This window comes from Struthio camelus, chromosome 1 (genome assembly GCF_040807025.1).
Source record: "Struthio camelus isolate bStrCam1 chromosome 1, bStrCam1.hap1, whole genome shotgun sequence".
NCBI lineage: Eukaryota > Metazoa > Chordata > Aves > Struthioniformes > Struthionidae > Struthio > Struthio camelus.
The window spans coordinates 54,938,370-54,958,175 of NC_090942.1; the positions used below are offsets into that span (position 1 = coordinate 54,938,370).

The following is a 19,806-nucleotide window of genomic DNA, read 5'->3' on the forward strand; positions in this document are numbered from 1 at the left end:
CCCCCTCCACCCTCCCCGTTCCCCAGGGGGTCGTAGCGCAACAGCGCAAGCACTAACTACGCCTGATAAGAGCGATCACGGCCCTTTTTTCGAAAAGGTGGGTGGCTCTGAAAAGAGCCTTTGGGTTGTGAAAGCGCGACCGTTCCTGCGACGAGCTTAGCCGCCGAAGCCGTAGAGGGTGCGTCCCTGGCGCTTGAGCGCGTAGACCACGTCCATGGCCGTGACCGTCTTGCGCTTGGCGTGCTCCGTGTAGGTGACGGCGTCGCGGATGACGTTCTCCAGGAAGACCTTGAGCACGCCGCGCGTCTCCTCGTAGATGAGCCCCGAGATGCGCTTGACGCCGCCGCGCCGCGCCAGGCGGCGGATGGCCGGCTTGGTGATGCCCTGGATGTTGTCGCGCAGCACCTTGCGGTGGCGCTTGGCGCCCCCCTTGCCGAGCCCCTTCCCGCCCTTGCCTCTGCCAGACATCCTCGCGCTGCTCTCGAGCCGAGCTGCGTGTGGCGGCAAGCGGCGCCCGCGGCCCCCTATATTGCCGGCGGTCGGACCTGGTTGGGGACTGCGGCGGGGGGGCGGGACGCGGCGGGGCGGGCCAAGGGCGGGGCTCTTCGCCCCCGCGCTCCCGCTCCCTGGGGACGGGGGCGTTCGCGCGCGGGCGCCACCGAGAGGGCGCGGGGCGGGGCGACAGGACGCCAGGCCCGGCGAGGCCGCGGCTGAGGCGGAGGGGAAGCGGCGGGCGGCGGCGGCGGCACCCTGCGGCCTGGCGCGGCGCGGCGCACGGCCCGGCTTCCGTGCTGGCGGCGCTCGGTGCCCGCGGCCTGTCCCGGCCGCCGGCGGGGGGAGCCGGGGCCCGGCGGGCGCCGGCCGCGAGTCTGCAGCAAAATCCAGCCAATGGGGGCGCGGGGCCGGGAGCGCCGCCGCCGCCCCGCCCCGCGCCGCCGCCATTTCGCGTCGCTCCAACAAAGGCGCCGGGCCGCGGGGTGCGTGGCGGTGGTAGCTGTGATGCACGGTTTCCCCTTGACGTACTTCGTCTGCGGGGTCGTTTACTCCTGCTCATGTTTGTTTCTTGTAAGGGCGGCTACCGTGAGCGGTTCCGGGCGTCCCCTTATCCTACTTGGAGCTTTTGGGCAGTGGCCGTTGTCTCCCTGCGGTCTCTCCCTGTTGCGCGGAGGTCTGCGGGCTGTACAGTGTCGCCTGGGGGCTCTGCCACTGCTGATCGGCGTCGTACCCTGCCTGCGCACGGCCGTTATTTTCTCTTCCGTTACGTCTTAACGCGTTTTAGGTTTCTTTTTATGTTTAAGATTTTTTTTTATTTGCTTTGTTCTTGGAGGATTCGTTTACTGGAGGTAGATGCCGTTCAAAACGTATGCAATTCACCACCTCCTTCTTTCCAAGAGTTTTTTTCTCTCAAGGCTGGTTAATTATGTTTGTGTTCAATATATGGTTTTGATTTTTTGTGTTTGTTTATGCTGGTATGTGGCGTTTTGTTTGATTTCCCCCTCTGCTTCCCTCCCTCATTCCCCCCCCCCCTTTCCTAATGGGTCCGCAGTAATGTTTCTGAGCCTGAGCATTTTTTACATGCTGTTTTCACAACCCTCTCCCTTTATATCATCATATTTTTATTAAATTCTTGGTCCTTTTACACCTTTTCTCACTGAAATATTTTTCTCTCCCCCCCCTCCCTTAGCCTTGAAATACATGATATTGAGTTCAGTATGTATTTGTCCACTGGCTTCATAAATCTTTGTTGTGTAGATTTCTTACTTTGTAGTGTTTGTATTAGTTCTTGATGCCGCCAGGTTTAGGGTCGCAGCAATAGCTGAAGCGTATTTACCTTTTCATATGGGCCTTCATGGAGCTGTGGGCCCAGGTGAAGCTCCTGTGTTTACATAAGGATTGCAGTGGCTTTGTATAGTAGTAATTAACAGTCCAACTATTTCTCCCATAAGAACCAGACACCCTATATTATTGGCACTAAATAGAAGCTGAACAAATTAAATATGCAAGCTAGGATGAAATTTTCTTATGAATAGAGATGATTGCAATGTTCTCTGCATAAACTAATGAGCTTAAGCATAGATTAACTGACACTTGGCTTTTCAGTTCTTCTGACACTCTTAAGCTCTAGCGTAAGAGTACTGTGGGAAGCAACAGTAATTGTTTCCTTTTGTTATACCATATTGCACAAGGTTGAATCAGTTATTCAAACATCCCCTAATTTTTTTGAAATCTTTTTGCTCAGGACTTCTGTGATGTCCTTGAAGTTATACGAGTTATATATTTGCTGTAATCCATAATTAAGTTGAAATGATTAATGGAGTGAAAAGCTTTGAAAATTGAAGGTGGGGGAGGAAAGAATTCATATTGTGCATTTTTTTTCTCCTCCAGCTCTCAGTTAAAACAATAATACATTATAATAGAAATCTCAGTAAAACTTCTGCATAGTTTTAAAGTGCATTGTTCCTTACCCATTGTTTCTCTAGGTCAGGAGCTGAATAAAGATGATGGAAATTTTTGCTGATACTTGTAAGTATGTATTTCCCTATATTTGGCTAGATTTAAATGACCTCTTCTGTTCTTCTTCTGTTCAGGACTACTAAAAGAAATACGTTTCCCTTGTCATCTGGTACCTTTTTTTTTAATTGTGTAACATTTTTGTACATCTTTTCTATAGTTTTGCTTTCTTTTCTCCTAAGGACTTTGAATGGTTCGGATGTTATATTCTTGTAGATTTTTCACATAAACCAGTTCATTGTCTTTAGGTGATTACTGGGAAAGTATATTCCACCTTGCAAGCTGCCATGTTCACCTCCTCTGTCTAATGTGTTTAAATGTGGATTAGCACTTTGTTAAAAAGACTTCTGTGTATTTTAGCACCTATTTTTCACTTCTTTTTAGTTCATTGACTCTTTTTGTGGCATATGCTGTGTGCTTAAACACTTTTTTCCATGAAATCTAAACTTGGTATATTTTTGCATAATATTTTCTTGATCCTCTAGATATTAACCTTTCCTAAGTGTACATATAATTTTTTCCTTGTCTTGTATCTGTGACTTTTTGGAAGTGTGACAACCCCACTGAGGAACCAAAACAGCTAACAACATAAATCGTCCCTGTCCTAAGCAATATCTTAACTTCAAAAGGGATAAAAGACACATGTTCAAAAGCCTAAATTCTTACTATGAGTGTTTTTACATAGAATCTTTGTAGATATGACAGCAATGTATTGGTACATAGAATAGATTACTGTATTAGGTTGTGCTTGGATGATTTGAGGAAAATGGTCCTACATTATATGATTGTTAAAGTCAAGTTGCATTTATCCATGTTTACCTTTTGCATAGCAAACTACAGAAAGGTTAATTTTATTGTTTTTATGTAAGCATATTGTATGTGCAAGGTATCTTTCTAAGCACTTTATGAGCAGCTGGAGGTATGAAATAACCATCTACATGTAATTGAGGATTTAGAGAACCCCTCAAGGAAGATAAAATTAAACCAGTGGGAGGAGCATACATCCTGGAATATATTTACAGGAGTTCAGACACTTCCACGTTCTGGAAAAGCAGGAAGAACAACTGTAGAGCAAATTACATTTACTGAAATCTGGAGTAAAGCTTTCTTTTCTAAGGGGACATTTTGATTTTCTCATGTTCTGTGGCCCAGTGTTCACTTTTCACTCCTAGTGGCCTGTTTGTATTGATTACTTGATTCCCAGAACGAACAAGTGCATATTAATCCATGAAATACCTATTAATCATTTTTACAATGCAGCTTTTCCCATAACTCAAGACAGCATGGGGAGGGTGAAGAGTTTTGTTTTCCTGTGATCACATGGCATTAGGTGGAAGAGCCTTGTGATGTCTCCCTTGATGTGGGCAGCAGCCAGGGGGATCCTAGAGGGAAGAAAGAGGTTGGGAGAAGACAGGAGAGGGAGCAGCTCTACTGGTCTGCCCGTTCCAAGTATGTCATAGCAAGGTGCAATGCTCTTTTTTGCTTCTGCATTAGCTTTGAATCTGACCTCTCATCTTGTTATTCCTGTTTATACCCCTGACCTTCCCCAGAAGCATCGCTTAGAGGAGGAGGCTGTTGCTATATCATGCACTTCAACTGTACATTTCAAAACTTGTTGTCCCTTCAGAGATCTAGTTGCTTTGGAGGGTTTCGCGGAAACTTGTTTAGTTGTTATCTAAAGGAACTGTTGATCTCTTAGTAGGTGTGCCAGCACACAACCATAGAGAAGAGACTAGGAAAGGGTCCATACCTCCCTTTGCATCAGACCCCAGCATTGCAATAACCTTTTGGTGTCTTCTCATGTCTCTGACTGACCTGAATTCTACCTGCTGCTCCAAATCGTCTCACTTTTATTCTTCCCTCACACAAGCAACGTGCCCCAAAACGCCCTAAGATCTGCCATCTCAAGCATCTCAACATTAAACTATGCTTTTTTTCCACATTTTTTCCTCAACTGCTCCATTACCAGCTCTGCTTCTCACTAGGACGTGACCCTGGAGTGCCTGGAAAGTAGGAAAGAACAGAGCTACAAAGACACAGCTCAACCAGCTGGAGGATCCTATGTGTGCAGAATGGTTTTTGACACTTCTGACAGGATTACAGCATATGGCAAACTTATGAAGGGGTCCATTCACCTGAATGGTACTTTTTTTCCTAGTGAATAGGATGCTTATGCACAGATGAAAACATCCCATATCTCTATGCATTGTGCAATGCTCAATTCTGCACAACAGCTACTCTCACCTGGTCAGAGCCAGCCTTTGTAATGAGCTCACCAAAAAGATGGTCTGTTAGAAACCTCACTCTAGGAGCTAGTTTTCCACCAGAGAAAGGTTTTTCTTTCTCAGGCATTTTACAAAGATGGTATCATTTCAATGAAAACAGATATCTTTAAAGACATCTACCCAGGTTATTGCCAGCTTTTCCAAGTTAATAGGTTCCAAAGCAGACTTTGAGATTCTGGCAGTGCCACCTTTTGACTAGCTCTTCTGCATTTTAAATGGTCTCTTGGGAATTTCTCACACACTAGTGCTCAGAGCTTCTCAGCAGCTTCCAGGACATCTAGTGAGGCATCCTGTCATCAAGTGAACTCGGGCTTTTCTGGGAATTCACACGGGACTGCTTTACCTTAGGAATCACAGCAATGTTAGGAGTTGGATTGTCCAAAGTCTGCAGCGCTCTGTCGAGCATGCCAGTGCTCAATCCCAAAGCTATCTAGTGCTACATTCCCTTGGCGCACTCACAACCTGCCTCGTCCCATCCCCCTCAACTAGAGATTGGTGATAACTATCTCAGCTGTGGACTAGGTCTGCCCTTTCAGATCCACGAGCAAAATTTCATTCCTATAAGGGAGCCATTTGCTTCTACTTAAAAAAAAAAAAGGAACGAACAACCTTCCTAATCTGTTCAGCAGGATGCATGTGCAGTTCTACTGTATACATTTAGATGGATTATGTACTCCTAGGGACTATAATTTGCAAAAACAAAGTCAGAAAAATAATTCCAGACTAATTATATATAAATATGGCCACCATTACTGCAGTTGATACCACACTGGATTAAAAAAATAATTCATTAATCAAAAGAATCCCATTCATTTTATCCTCTACAAGCCTCTCTAGAGAGAAATTTACTCCAGATGCATTGATTTTTTTTTTTAATTAAATCAAGAAATATACTCAGTCTATTACAGTAGAGATAGCGTCTTACAAAATGTCAAATGTGACATTACATGGCAGTAATCCCAGATGCATTAAAAAGCAAGCTCGGAAATTTTAAGAACTCTTACAGGAGGTGGCTGCACCAGGCGATAGTCAGAAGATGAAAGAAGACATATAATCTCCAGAAGTGGTTGGAATATCAGTTTTGCTTGGACCCTCAGCTCTTTCCAGAAACAGTTGTGGCTTCCAAAACAGGACTGCAGTCTGGGAGGAGGGTTATGGGCACACTGAGCATCCATAAGCAGATTGAGTGGGACAGGGTGAAGGGGATTAACTGTAAATGCCTTTTGTAGTGTGGTAAATAAGGAAAAGATTACAAAGGACCGGATGCCCTGTACCTTTTGGTGTTATCCACCCTATTCATCCTCCCTGCAGGAGAAGGAGCAGAAGTACCTTTGCAGCCCCTGCAGCTTGCCACCTTCCCCATTCGATCCTGGGATTCCCAAGGACAGTTCTCTACAGCACCATGGGAGTGCTGGATGAGACATATTTCTGTCTCAAACTACCATGAGGGACAGGACAAGCAAAGCTATGAAGGGGACACAGCTACCTCTATGGCACCTCTGTGTCATGGCCAGCAGTGTGACACAGGACACTCTTGTGACCTGTCAAATATCTGCAGTGGGGAGGCAGCAGAACAGCTAGAGGCATGAGGTAATAAAGTGCTGGCATCTTAGGTGGGATTGGGAGAAGGTGTCCTTACATATCCCTCTATCTTGAAGGGCAATGGCTAAATTTCTCAAGTTTAGTGAGGTCAGACCTAATTTATAATGTTAGTCATCAGCTCAAGGAGTACTGAGGCCAGAAGAGCTCCCTAAGCATCAGAAAAGGTTTCCTTGAGTAAGAAGATTCCTTATCTTTACAGACTTTTTTTTTCCCAAATGAAAAAGAAAAGTTGAAAGGATGAGAATAGATCCAGCTATGTCACTGTCCTCTACAGAAATGAATTCTGGAGAATGCAGTTGCTTGCATAGTTGTGAACACTTCATAACATTGGTGCTGAATACTATCATCTCTTGAAAAACCTTTCTGAAATGGTCCCTGCTGGTGTTAACTACCATTCAGCTATGTGCACTTGCTGAAGATCACAGAATAAGCAAACAAACAAAAAACAAAACCAAACAACCAATTAATTTGTTTAACAAATTTTTCAGGGATTCTAAATTACTTTGGGTCCTATTTTGTAAAGGTATGCCTATGGCTCTCTCACAAAGCCAAAGGGAATTTTAGAGGCAGACTAGCGGGCTCCAAACTATTTGAAGATGCAATAGATTAAGTTCCATGGCAGGACAAAGCTTCAGTGTAGGTAGGAAGAGGGGAGGACTTGGTTCTATTTGAGATTCCTACCCCCATGTGAGGAGCAGCATCATTCATATGCATAGAGTGCAGAGACTTTGTATATTCAAATTCCTAAGGAGGTGGTATATAGAACTGCTATCTAGAGAAGAAAAGTTTTGCCTGTGTCAGCCTCGTTAATATGGTATAATTGTTTCTGCATCCCAGACTGATGCATCGAGTTTTGTAGGGCTGAAGGAACAGGATGGAAATGTTTTAATGATGATGGGCTCCTTGCAGAAACAGTTTATCAAGCAGGTTGGTCCATAGTATGTTGTCTCCGCCATCAAGTCTGCAGAATCAGAATCGTGTTCTACAATACAGCAATCAAACAACCTTACCTGCTCCTTGGTTGTTTATCCTGGACAGCAGCCACAGGATAAATACAAAAAAAAAAAAAAAAAAGCAGTGAACTAAAGCCAACGGTTAATTCAGGAAACACTAGAGGCATTCAGAGCGCGGGGTGTTTTTAACAAGTGCCTTCTGCGGTGCCACAGGAGCGCTCATGCGCTTATTGCGTTGTCATTCAGCAGCTCGCCTCCCTCTTTGGAGATTAACCGCACGGAAACGACTGGCTGGAGGCGGGGGGGGGGGAGGAGAAAGTAACGGGAGAAGGAAGAGAGACGGAGGGAGGGGGAGAGCAAAAGGGATGGAGGGAGGAGGCTCCTTCACGGGGCGAGATTGGCGAGAAACTGGCGCAGGCGCTGCGGGGGCGGCGCGGGGCTCAGCGCGGCCCGGCCGTGCACTCCGCGGGGGGCTGCCCCGGGGGTGACTGCTTTGCAAGGTGGGGGAAGCGCAAACTCGGTCACTTGCCCCGATAGTCAGCCGCAAAACAGCAAGAGTAGCGACTCCGGGAAGATGCGCGGGGTGGGGGAACGATGCGCAGGGAGCAGCTGCGTTCAACAGCAGTACGTTATTTTGTTAAGTGTTAAAGATCCACAGAGCATCTACTGTCACCAGCAAATGTAGGTTTCTGCTGCATTTCTGCCGCAGCTATAATATAATTAGCTTTCAGGCTTCGAGCTGAATTTCAGTTTCCTGAATGTGGGCACCGGTATCTCTACAATTACTGTGAATGGAAGGAATCATGTAAATTTTTTTCATGTTTATGGATGTTTAAGTTGGCCTTGTACTATGTATCTAAGAGAAAAAGAAATCTTAATGGCAACAACTTTTTTTCCTCCTTCGATCTCTAAACAGGATTATTTTCAGGGGAATATGAAAAAGAATGTACCAATGAAATATTCAAAAAGTTTCTCTACGTTGTGCCAGATTTATAATATATATTTCTACTTGGTTATAGTCTGGCTTGCTACGGATGGTTGTGGAAAAGTGGTAAAGAAACTAAATATTTAAGTGAAAGCGTCTGAGGGCAATCTATGAAAAAGAAAAATAAAAACTATGATTGGTTAACCTTTATCTACACTTTGCCACAAGGACGTTCAAATAAGTTTTATCTAGAACAGCCCACAACTTCATGAAGATACTCTTGGCAGCAGGCATTAATTCCATTCATTTTTGTCAGCCTAGACAAACTGTAACTTGCTTACCTCTTAGTAACTGTTGTAGCCTAAAGCAACTTCTCCTTCTAAAAAGGCAGGCAAAAAAGTAGAACATAGACTAGGACTGGGAAGACTGCTCAGTACTTGGAAAGTCTAGACAACGTTTTTGTGCCGTCCAAATTCATGATCTGTAGCACAGCAATCAAGCACAAGCTTTCAAAAAAAAAAAAAGTGAGTTGTTTTGCAGGAACAGAATTTTCAAGGACTTTTCATACAGCATAGTAAGTATGATAAAGTTAACTAGAATCTGAGTGTTCAGTTATTACTCCACTTACTTGTTTGCTTGCAGACTTGTGCAGGCTTCTTTTTCGATATCATCTTGCATGTTACCTTCTAACACTTTATGACAGAACAGTGGTCCATGAACTAAATACAAGCTGAATACCAGCGTTCTAAGAAATATGATCTGGAATGCTGCAGCCTCCATTAACCAAGTTATCTAAGAGTTTGCAGCATGTATGCTAAAGCTAGTGCTTTAAAGCACAGAGATACATTTTGCATGCATATCTATGACACTAATGTATTTTTCATGACCACCAATACTTGGGATACACTGCTCTTAAATCTAGAATTTCCCCCTTTATATAGAAATATATTTGAAAATTTAGTCTGACTGAATTATTGGAACAGGTTATGGAGAGGGATCCAGACTAATCAGAAATTCTTCATGTGAACTGAAAAGAAATATTTGTTATCTTTAGAGAAAATGATTTATTATTGTCTTTTCTCACATGTATACATAGGTATTATGATCTACTTCTCTCTTCTAATTTTAAAATATACAGGAGCTTTATATAACTATGTTTTACAGACAGGTAGCATGTTGATTTATGACAAGCATATTAACATGAAATTGAAGCATATTATCATCTTTCTGCATCAAAGGCAGACAGCTAGTCAGGGAAAACAAGGAAAAGAACTATTTCCAGCAATAGTAATAAAATATTCCAGTTACGTTTCAGTTGAAGAATAAGAGGTTTTGGCACTAAGAGTTCTTTTTCTGTTTGTTTTTCCTGAAATAAACAAAAGGAAAAAAAGCCATGAATATACTATTGGTGGCATAGAAAATGGAACATTAGTCACAAGCTTTTATGAAAGGAAATCAAGCTCTATATATATTCTGTCTCAAGGGAGTGACATGGCTGGAGAGGCAGAAAAGAAAACATTCTTGGGTGAGTGAATTACCGTGATTGAGTGTAACTTGTTTCCAATGAAGACAACAGCAGTGAAAATTCTACTTTAGATGTCAATCTACTTGTATTTCATTTGAAAATAAAATGCTAGAATACTTCTGTTCTGGAGTGATGTTTGAAATATTAGTGGGGAAAAGTGACTTTCCTTGTTTCTAAGAGAGCTAAAACAGAGAGGGCCCCTTCTCTGATATTTCAATGTGGGGATTGGTTCTGAAAAATAAGAAATGCTCTTCCCCCCTTCTCCACTGCAACTCGAGAGACCAAAACTGAAATCCCAGAGGCCTCTTCTTTTAAGGCATGGGCTTTTCAAACTGTGCAGTCAGGAGCTTCAACAAATTAAGATCTGCTTCAGACCCGCTCAATACATTTTACTACCCCACAACATTAAATATGAATGAATAGAAGGTTGCTCTCTTGAATATACTAGATAAATGCATCTGAAGTTTTAAAAAACAAACAAATAACACTTTAATGTTTTAAAAATAGTTCTCAGGTTGTTTGTAGACTTGACACGGCTACTGCTGAAGTCCTACGCTTAACACGATTTCAAGATCTAACTTTCTATAGAAGTCAATAACTAACGCTATTTCTTTGAAAAAGTTTGGGCTGATAGAGGGGAAAAAATAATCCTTTATCACTTTCAAAAAAAATAAAAGGAAAAGAAAGAATGCTCTGAAAACAAACTCGCGATTCTCATCCTGTTTGCAAGCGACCCTTCTGTCGGGCAGTCTTACGTTACCTCTGTCTCTTTGAAGTGGACTTTTAATTAATGCAGTGCCATAAAGTGACTCGCTCCTCTTCCTCCTGAGAGAGGAAACTACAAAGAACAAGATAAAGCTGTTTTTCCAGTCCTGATTCTCCAGCTGCAGTTTTAAATGACAGAAAGACCCGCTCCTCCCACCTCTCGCCGGAGGCTCATTCAGATTCCGTACTGGGGCGTTCCTGGCTTCCCTTCCTCCATTATCGTGTTTTCTTCGGCATAAAACAGTGATGAAAGAAAACATCCTGTTTCACCTTAATTTGCCTCACAAAGGAGGACATTACTTGTCCGATACGGTGCAAAATATATTAAGAAATCTGTTCCGAAGAAACATAGCCGTCCTCGCTCCCTTCCAGGAGGGCGGACTCCCAGAGGCACCAATCAAGAAGAAGCCCCTCCCTATAAATATCAGCCCCTTCCTAACTTCTCTTTACTAATTTTTTCACCTCTTCCCCCCGTTCTGAAACGCGTTTGCGAACATGTCCGAGACCGCGCCCGCCGCTGCAGCGGAGCCCCCGGCCAAGGCCGCCGCCAAGAAGCCGAAGAAGGCGGCGGGCGGCTCCAAAGCCCGCAAGCCCTCGGGCCCCAGCGTCACCGAGCTGATCACCAAGGCCGTGTCCGCCTCCAAGGAGCGCAAGGGGCTCTCGCTGGCCGCGCTCAAGAAGGCGCTGGCCGCCGGCGGCTACGACGTGGAGAAGAACAACAGCCGCATCAAGCTGGGGCTCAAGAGCCTCGTCAGCAAGGGCACCCTGGTGCAGACCAAGGGCACCGGCGCCTCCGGCTCCTTCCGCCTCAACAAGAGACCTGGAGAAACGAAAGAAAAAGCCCCGAAGAAGCGGGCAGCGGCAGCCAAGCCCAAGAAGCCGGCGGCCAAGAAGCCCGCGAGCGCCGCCAAGAAGCCCAAGAAGGCGGCGGCGGTGAAGAAGAGCCCCAAGAAGGCGAAGAAGCCGGCGGCCGCCGCGGCCAAGAAAGCGGCCAAGAGCCCCAAGAAGGCGGCCAAGGCTGCGAAGCCCAAGAAGGCAGCGAAGAGCCCGGCCAAGGCGAAGGCGGTGAAGCCCAAGCCTGCCAAGCCCAAGGCGACGAAGGCGGCGCCTAAGAGGAAGTAAATGATACTGGAAGAGGAAAGGAAACTTCTTTTGCAGATATACCCAACGGCTCTTTAAAGAGCCACCCACGGTGTTAAAATAAAATAGGAAGATCTGAAAAAACTGTTAAACCCCAGGCTGATACGGGGTCATTCCCTGCCGTGCTTATCCATCACTTTCCTAATTCGTGAGTAGAAACTTACGCCAGGTGAAAAAGTACGTCTTAGCCTATTTTGTCTGAACTCGTGATCTTCCCTTCCCACTTATGTCCCCCGATATCACTTACTAGTCGATGCCGTCCCTGTGGATAAGTCCTGCGATTTATTACGTGATGACATCACAATGACAAACTTATGTCACCGCTAGCCTAAGAGAGCCTGTAGCCCTGGACGACAGCAAAAAAAAAAAAAATCGCATCGAGGCGCTGAAAATCCTTTCTGCCACTTCGTACAAAGAGCTTTGACTCTTTCTCCACCCCTAAATACGGGCGGCGCCTGCGACACCGTGGGAATCTCACTGCATCCCCCGCCGGGTTTGAAACTAGCGTGCTCCTCTCGGATTGGCTGTCCTTTGCCCCGCCCCATTACGTCACGGCAGCCTCTAACCCCTCCTGCCCTCCCCGCCCCCCCGCACAACAACCCCCATCCGATGGCGGAAAACGCTCCTATCCCTCATGGAAACCAAAGCACGGGAGCACGACCCCCAAGCTGTCCTTCCCGTGTTCCTTTCAGCAACTGCTCGTAGAAAACGCAGCGCTGATTGGTAGCTGCTGTCTTGGCCACACTTTATCGTTTAGGTGATTTTTTAAATTAGTTTTCAGCTTAGGTCGCGTTGGGGAATGTTTGGTACCTGAACTTTTAATAGAAAGAAAAAGGAGGCGATTTACACACATCAGCTGAACACAGTTCAAGGTAAATATATATATTTACATATAAACGTTTCCGGTTACATAGAATCACCGTAACATGGTTTTCGAGGCAGCAGTAAATAATCCTACTGTTCGTAGATTCAAGTGTTCCTGCTCTTTTGGGAAAAGTGTGGGTGGCTCTGAAAAGAGCCTTTGGGTTGTTTGTTGAACCAGTCTCACTTGGCTTTGGCCTTGTGGCTGTCGGTCTTCTTGGGCAGCAGCACGGCCTGGATGTTGGGCAGCACGCCGCCCTGCGCGATGGTCACCTTGCCCAGCAGCTTGTTGAGCTCCTCGTCGTTGCGGATGGCGAGCTGCAGGTGGCGGGGGATGATGCGCGTCTTCTTGTTGTCGCGCGCCGCGTTGCCCGCCAGCTCCAGGATCTCGGCCGTCAGGTACTCCAGCACGGCCGCCAGGTACACGGGCGCGCCGGCGCCCACCCGCTCCACGTAGTTGCCCTTGCGCAGCAGCCGGTGCACGCGGCCCACGGGGAACTGCAGCCCGGCCCGCGACGAGCGCGACTTGGCCTTGGCCCGCGCCTTGCCGCCCTGCTTCCCACGGCCCGACATATTCTCAGCTTCTCGAAAAAGCAAACAAAAAAGCCCAGCAAAGCAGCCGTGCGCAAAGCAAACTAAAACTGCGGGAAGAGAACAAAACGCGCCGAAACCCTCCACCCTGCCTTTTTATCTCTTCCTTCTAGGGTTCAGCAGGACTTGTGATTGGCTGAGGTGGTGATTGTGATATTAGCCAATGAGAAGGCCGATGCTATAACGACCAATTGACGTCTGCCTGTGTGTGACATCACGAATCGAATCTGCCCAATAGACGAGTACAGTTTCGAGTCATCTCATTTGCATACCGTCCCTATAAATACGGGGGACGCCGCTATTGTATCTACGTTGTTCCTGCGGTAGTGGAGGAGCGACAGGCTTGTAAAATGCCGGAACCCGCCAAATCAGCTCCTGCTCCCAAGAAGGGCTCCAAGAAGGCGGTCACCAAGACGCAGAAGAAAGGTGACAAGAAACGTAGAAAGACAAGGAAAGAGAGCTACTCGATCTACGTGTACAAGGTGCTGAAGCAGGTGCACCCCGACACGGGCATCTCGTCCAAGGCCATGGGCATCATGAACTCCTTCGTCAACGACATCTTCGAGCGCATCGCCGGCGAGGCGTCGCGCCTGGCGCACTACAACAAGCGCTCCACCATCACCTCGCGGGAGATCCAGACGGCCGTGCGGCTCCTGCTGCCCGGCGAGCTGGCCAAGCACGCCGTCTCCGAGGGCACCAAGGCTGTCACCAAGTACACCAGCTCCAAGTAGATTTTATTTGGAAGATCGTCTAACCCAAACGGCTCTTTTAAGAGCCACCCACACTTTCAGTAAAAGAGTCGTTCACACGTTTTCTGTTCGGTGAGTGGTGCTGGTATCTAATACTACTTCAAAGGGTTGTCTTCAGCATTTCTCGAGTTTAGCTCCGATTGCGTTTGTTATCCTTGCACTCCTTTTTTTTAAGTTTCAAAAATAGCTCAGGATGAGTGGAAAAAATATTTGTGTGTTTGGAAGCTTTAGAAACACCAGTCGTGATTTTGGTTGTCATCTGTAAACCTTTAGCAAATCAAGCTGTAAAGCTTAAAGGCGCTCCTTCCTCTGCCTTTTGCGTTAAGGTAATTAACGTCAGCACAAGCTGTCGAGTACACACGTCGGGAAATACGCAGAGCCGTGCTGGAATGAAATAAATCATTTTTCGTAGAATTAGGATGACCTTTCAGTTTGGCTTACACTTTTGCCAATACGATGGCCTCGTCTCCTTTCAATATTAACTGTCATTTTTGAACGCCCTGGCCGAAAGCCACAGTGCTGCCTGTTGGCTCAGAGAGCTGCATCAGGATTAGGCTGTGTGTGGCCTTTAAGAGATAATGTTTCATGATATATATCATACCATACACAGTTAAAAAGAAAGAATGCGAAATCATCTCTTTTTATCACTCGCTTGCCTCACGAGTTTGATATGAGTGTGGTGCACATATCGCTGTCGTCCCTTTTTTAATGGAGAATAAGCGCGAGAGAATAAGGTTAGTCATATCTGTGAAGTGACAGATGACAAATGAGAGAACGCAAGGAAGAAAAAAAGGTTGAGGGAAGAAAAAGGTCGAATGAGAGGCAGAGCTTTTTTGAACATTAAGCAGAGGAAGATGCGAAGTGAAGTCTGATTTTTATTTTACTTATTTTTTTTCTCTCCCCGAAAAAGCGTATTGACAAAGGCCTCATAACCTGCCTGCTACGGATAGAGGCAGCGGTAGAAACGTCTGTTCCGAGAACGGAGAAGAGCTCCGCGCTCGGGGGGCGGTGACGGCTGTGGCAGAGATTGTTGCTGCCGGCGGCCTGGTTGCTTGGGGCAGATCCACGGGTAACCCGGAGCGGACGGGGGGAGGGGGGCAGCGGGAGGAGACCGTTGCCGCCCTCCCCCCCCTCCCGCCAGAGCGCGGGCTGCTCAAACCGTTCAAATTATCCAATAGCGTTCGCGCCTCCTCACTGGCCAATCACAGCACGCTGGTGTTTATAAATACCGCGCTCCGCAGCCGCCTGCGCCACAGAGACTTGTAGGTCGGTGTTGGGGAGCTGCTGCTGTGAGCGATGGCGCGGACGAAGCAGACGGCGCGTAAGTCGACGGGCGGGAAGGCGCCGCGCAAGCAGCTGGCCACCAAGGCGGCCCGCAAGAGCGCGCCGGCCACGGGCGGCGTGAAGAAGCCGCACCGCTACCGGCCCGGCACGGTGGCGCTGCGCGAGATCCGGCGCTACCAGAAGTCGACGGAGCTGCTGATCCGCAAGCTGCCCTTCCAGCGCCTGGTGCGCGAGATCGCGCAGGACTTCAAGACGGACCTGCGCTTCCAGAGCTCGGCCGTCATGGCGCTGCAGGAGGCCAGCGAGGCCTACCTGGTGGGGCTCTTCGAGGACACCAACCTCTGCGCCATCCACGCCAAGCGCGTCACCATCATGCCCAAGGACATCCAGCTCGCCCGCCGCATCCGCGGCGAGCGCGCCTGAGGCTCCTAGCAACCCGATCTTTGCCAGACTATCCGAAAACCCAAAGGCTCTTTTAAGAGCCACCACTTTGGCACGAGAAAGAGCTGTAACTGTTACTTTGTGTGGGGGAGGACGTGTCTGGCTGTGCTTCTCAGGTTTTGTTTTCTGCTCTGAACACTCTGGCAGAGTGTGAGGGTAAGCTGTGTTTCGACAGGGTTGAGCAAGACATAGCAAACCGAACAAGGTAATTGCTGCTTAGTTTTCATCCTGATTCCTACCGGACGGGACTTTAGATTAAATTTCCTGTTTGTAGGCCTTCGATGCCCTACGTGTTTTCTGCGCTGTTAAGATACTCATACTCAATGCCTTTATTTAGCTGGAGGCGATATCGAAACTGAGAAGGTTAGTTTTATTTTTTACGTAGTTGTGCTCTATTAGAACAGTCATAGTGAAGAACTTAATGTTTAAACGGGCCTCATTTCACAGAATCCTATGCATAATCTGTTAAAAATATTTTTTAGAGGAAATATAAGATGCAGTTATTTAAACTCTTTATTATAGTAACATAGTTTATTACTTTGCCACTGGTAAGAGTGTTCCCCTTGTCTAATTCCCTTTTATTTCTGAAGCCAAAAGTCCGTTCCCACCCTTCCAAGCAGGCACTCGGTCGGTAGTTTTCTCAGTGTTTTGTCTCTGGCGATGTGAGCGTCGCTGTCGTGAGCGACTTCCCCTGGACATCAGCCCTTCTCAAGGGCTTTTAGCTTATCCCCGGGAGCAGCTTAACTTTTTCAGGGCGGGGGGTGGTGTGGTGGTGTCTCTGCGATCTCCATTTCTGAAGAGATGCGCTTTCTGCTGGTGCCTTCTGTGGGGGACACTCGTGGGGTCCTTGATGGCTGTGCGTACCCTGTCTGCATATTTAGAGACGTCTGTTTGGATCGTTTTTCTGCATCCGTGTGTAATCTCGGCCGTATTTACTGAACTCAACACAGAAAATAATTTCCCTAGGAATACTGGGGGGTTAAAAATTTGATATCGAGGCGAGAATTTTTATTAAATTCCTTTTAAGAACTCTGCCACCCCTTTCGCATTCAATGAGTCTGGCGCACATATACGGAAAACAGGGCTTCTCCCTGACTGTAGGTTCTGTATGAGCAGTTGCACAACCACTTGCCCTCCAGCTCAACGAACCTATAGTTAGTGCCTCAAAAATGCACTTTTTAAGTGTCCACCGACTTTCCGACATGTTTCAAGATTTTTTAAAATACAATTATGTTTATGTAATTTTGGGTGTATGTTCCATTACAGCAGCAAATCATACTTGCTGGTTTTTGTAATGCTTGAAATAAACGGCTGTGATTTGAAGAAAGTGTTGGCTTGAATTGAATGTAGCTTTCGTTTAAACTCATCAATAAGGGGCCGCGGAGCATTGTTCAGGGGAAATAAATATTTTTCAATGCCTAATAGTGTAAGATTATTCCTTTTCTGTTAATTGCTGATGCGTTTCATCTTAGGAAGTGTTCCTTTCTCTGTTTCAGGAATCTGGACTCTGCAGCAAAATCTGACCAATCAAGTTCCTTGACGCACCATTTTCTTTCCCTTGTTTTCTCACTTTCAGCCATTTTCTGTTACTTAACCTCAGAGGGTTAACAGGGAGCGGAAAATGGCACCAGAATAACCCTTTGAGAACTACGTCCATGTAGATTTCCCCCCCGCCTTCCCCCCCCGCCCCGATGCCGCTTTTGCTCATTGATATAAGGTTTGTGTTTTTCAGAATACATTTCGTTTTCGCAATAGTATGGTTGCCGAAATGATTATTGGTGTGTTTGCGGCCATGGTATAGTGGCAAAAAGATTATGTAAACTAAATGCATTTTCTCTTACTGTCTCTGATGCAAAGGGATGTATTCATATCTGCTATCAAAACCTATCTGTTATAACATTAAATGTTTATGATTAGTTTATTTAATCTTGTCATTAAACTTAAATGCCTATTTTTAATATCTCTACATTGTGGATATTTAATGTCATATATTAGCAAACAATTAGAACAGTTACTTTATAGCAGAGGTTTGGGCATAAATGTTGCTTATTTGCATGATTAAGGAGGAATTTATGAGGAATGGGTCAGGGAGAGTGCTAATATCTCATTCTATCATTTTCATTATTTTGAAGAGTTTAGACTGTTACAATAAATAGCTGATTGCTCTGACTCATTCTACAGTTGCATGTTTGAATGATAATAAGCAGTAATGCTCCATCAGTTGTATTCGGGAAGGGAGCAGACCTGCAAGGCTTCTTGGAGGAAGCATGCTCGTATGAACCCTCTTAGAAATTCCCTGAACCTGAAGGGGTTCTTTGGAATATATTGTAATATAAAAGACTAATAATAATCTGATATCTGCGTGGATTTGGAAAGTCTATAATAATTGCAGATGGCAGTAGCAGAATGGGGGACTGCAGGTTGGAATAAACTGACTCTAGCTTAATGAGGGGTGCTGCTCCTTTGCCTAAAATGTAATTAAACCGTTGCTGGAATCCTTCCAGTCTGCATATAGTGTTGAATCGTTTAACCATGAAACAACAACCAAAAATCCCAAATCACATGGAGGGGAAAAAAAAAAAAGATTGCCTTCATGAAGCACAAATAAGGACTGGTATGAAGAATATTTTATTCCTTGCTCAATTACATTGTTATTGACAAGATACAAACTGATTTAGGAATAGCTAGACTGCTTGCACATGATATATGAATTAAAAGAAACCTGAATATCAGACAAATCTGAAATAGTGCAAATTCCAGAAGGATAGCACTAAAAGCAAGTAAAAAGTAAAACTGAATTTGCTAAAGACAATTTATTTGACTTTAAGGTTTTTTAATACCAATACTTGCACAGATAATGTGCAAAATTTCCTAATTCAAAGGCAAAGGAAAAGCGAAAGTTCCTCTGGCACCAGCTATGATCCAATAGCATTTCTGTGCTTTTTGTAGTAGGGAGCTTGACCTGATGAATCCTGTCAGGAAAAAGCTGGCTGTATGCAAGACCAGTGTGCTAACTAGCCAAGGACTGGCTTGCACGTGGTCAGCGCTTTGCCCTGTTTGGCTGACAGTAACAGAGGTGCTTCTGCCCCTGACAAAGGCTGCTCTGAGAGATGTTCGACTGAGGTTGTTCCTGGCTGTTCTTCTATCTCCTGTGAGTGATTTGGCACCTGGTAAGATCTGGCTGAAATCACTCCTTGTAAGAATGGGCTCCTTGGCATTCCAACAGATAGCGTATAATCACTGGTGTCCTGGCAAAATTCATCCTCTGTTTCATAAGAAATTTTTAAAATTGTGTATTTGTACGAGATGTTGCAGTTTTAATGACTCATGATGTTTGGTCAGCTTTTTCCTCTAGCAAATGTCCAAATCAGCTCTACTTTAGACATTTATTAGTTATCTAGGACACTTTATATACATACACACATATATATATATAGCTTTATTTGTATAAAAAGTGAGGTGAGTTCTTAATCTGAATTAGCTATTGTAAGGTGATAGGGGAGTTTCCAAGCAAGTCAATAGATCAAGATAAGTCTTAAACTTCCAATCACATTCTTTTCATTTGCAAATCCCTCTTTCTGTCTGCCTTGCAGAGCTGATCCTCTGTTGTTTATAGTCTGCAGTTACCACAGGGAGTGAAGTCTGAGGCTAGTGCCTACAAATGGCCAGTTTCAGCTTCCCTGCCAGCCTGGGCAGTACTGCCTTGCTGCTTCCTTTCCCCTTCTCTCCCACTTTAGAGTCATATTTTATCTTTTGGTAGGTTATGAGCCATCACATGGATTGTAGTTGTAGTTAAACTCCTCAGAAACATAACTCTATCGCAGCAATATGAGCACTTGCTCTGTTTTCAGCTTATAAATATTTGAGCTTTAGGAAGTATTGCTGGCTAGTTACTATGAACTTGTAGTGAAATATGAAGCTGTAGTCTTAGCAAAGCTGTCACTGAAGTTAAAACAACTAATAAAAAGGCAACCTACTCAAGGAACATGTTATATAAACCAATTAAATGGCATTTCATACCAGCAGAAAACTAAAGGCTCAGTTTTGATTACCTTGGCTTTGAGATACTAGTTTTTCTTGCTGATAAATTAATTTGCTATTAGATGTCCTGTATAGTGCAGAAACTGAATTACCTTGAAGTTTAAAACTGGGCCCAACAAAAGCAGTTACTTTA

The 19,806-nt window shown here is 45.5% G+C and overlaps 5 protein-coding genes and 1 long non-coding RNA gene across 7 annotated transcripts; 3 read left to right on the forward strand and 3 right to left on the reverse strand.

Moving 5' to 3' along the window:
* Positions 1 to 98: 98 nt before the first annotated feature.
* On the reverse strand, positions 99 to 468 carry LOC138066822 (histone H4). Its single transcript, XM_068939484.1, has one exon. It carries the CDS (start codon positions 466 to 468, stop codon positions 157 to 159), a length of 312 nt encoding a protein of 103 aa, XP_068795585.1. The 3' UTR covers positions 99 to 156.
* Positions 469 to 7,758: 7,290 nt separating this feature from the next.
* Positions 7,759 to 10,968, reverse strand: LOC104145809 (uncharacterized). Its single transcript, XR_694454.2, has 3 exons — positions 10,724 to 10,968; positions 10,562 to 10,639; positions 7,759 to 9,642 (listed from the first exon to the last, which is right to left on the reverse strand). It is a non-coding gene; the product is annotated as an uncharacterized lncRNA (long non-coding RNA).
* Positions 10,969 to 11,019: 51 nt separating this feature from the next.
* On the forward strand, positions 11,020 to 11,873 carry LOC104145837 (histone H1.01-like). The gene has a single exon (XM_068939513.1). It carries the CDS (start codon positions 11,062 to 11,064, stop codon positions 11,686 to 11,688), a length of 627 nt encoding a protein of 208 aa, XP_068795614.1. The 5' UTR covers positions 11,020 to 11,061; the 3' UTR covers positions 11,689 to 11,873.
* A 699-nt stretch (positions 11,874 to 12,572) lies between these two features.
* On the reverse strand, positions 12,573 to 13,264 carry LOC104145810 (histone H2A-IV). Its single transcript, XM_009677554.2, has one exon. The coding sequence runs from the start codon at positions 13,138 to 13,140 to the stop codon at positions 12,751 to 12,753; it is 390 nt and encodes a 129-aa protein (XP_009675849.2). The 5' UTR covers positions 13,141 to 13,264; the 3' UTR covers positions 12,573 to 12,750.
* Positions 13,265 to 13,458: 194 nt separating this feature from the next.
* Positions 13,459 to 17,801, forward strand: LOC104145811 (histone H2B 8). Of its 2 annotated transcripts, XR_011140345.1 has the most exons (2): positions 13,459 to 13,979; positions 17,129 to 17,801. XR_011140345.1 is itself a non-coding variant. In XM_009677556.2 (1 exon), exon 1 carries the CDS (start codon positions 13,509 to 13,511, stop codon positions 13,887 to 13,889), a length of 381 nt encoding a protein of 126 aa, XP_009675851.1. In that variant the 3' UTR covers positions 13,890 to 13,966. The 2 variants fall into 2 exon arrangements, 1 of the variants encoding a protein (XP_009675851.1); XM_009677556.2 differs by lacking the exon at positions 17,129 to 17,801 and having other exon boundaries at positions 13,509 to 13,966.
* LOC104145812 (histone H3) lies at positions 15,204 to 17,801 on the forward strand. Its single transcript, XM_009677557.2, has one exon. The coding sequence runs from the start codon at positions 15,204 to 15,206 to the stop codon at positions 15,612 to 15,614; it is 411 nt and encodes a 136-aa protein (XP_009675852.1). The 3' UTR covers positions 15,615 to 17,801.
* Positions 17,802 to 19,806: the final 2,005 nt, after the last annotated feature.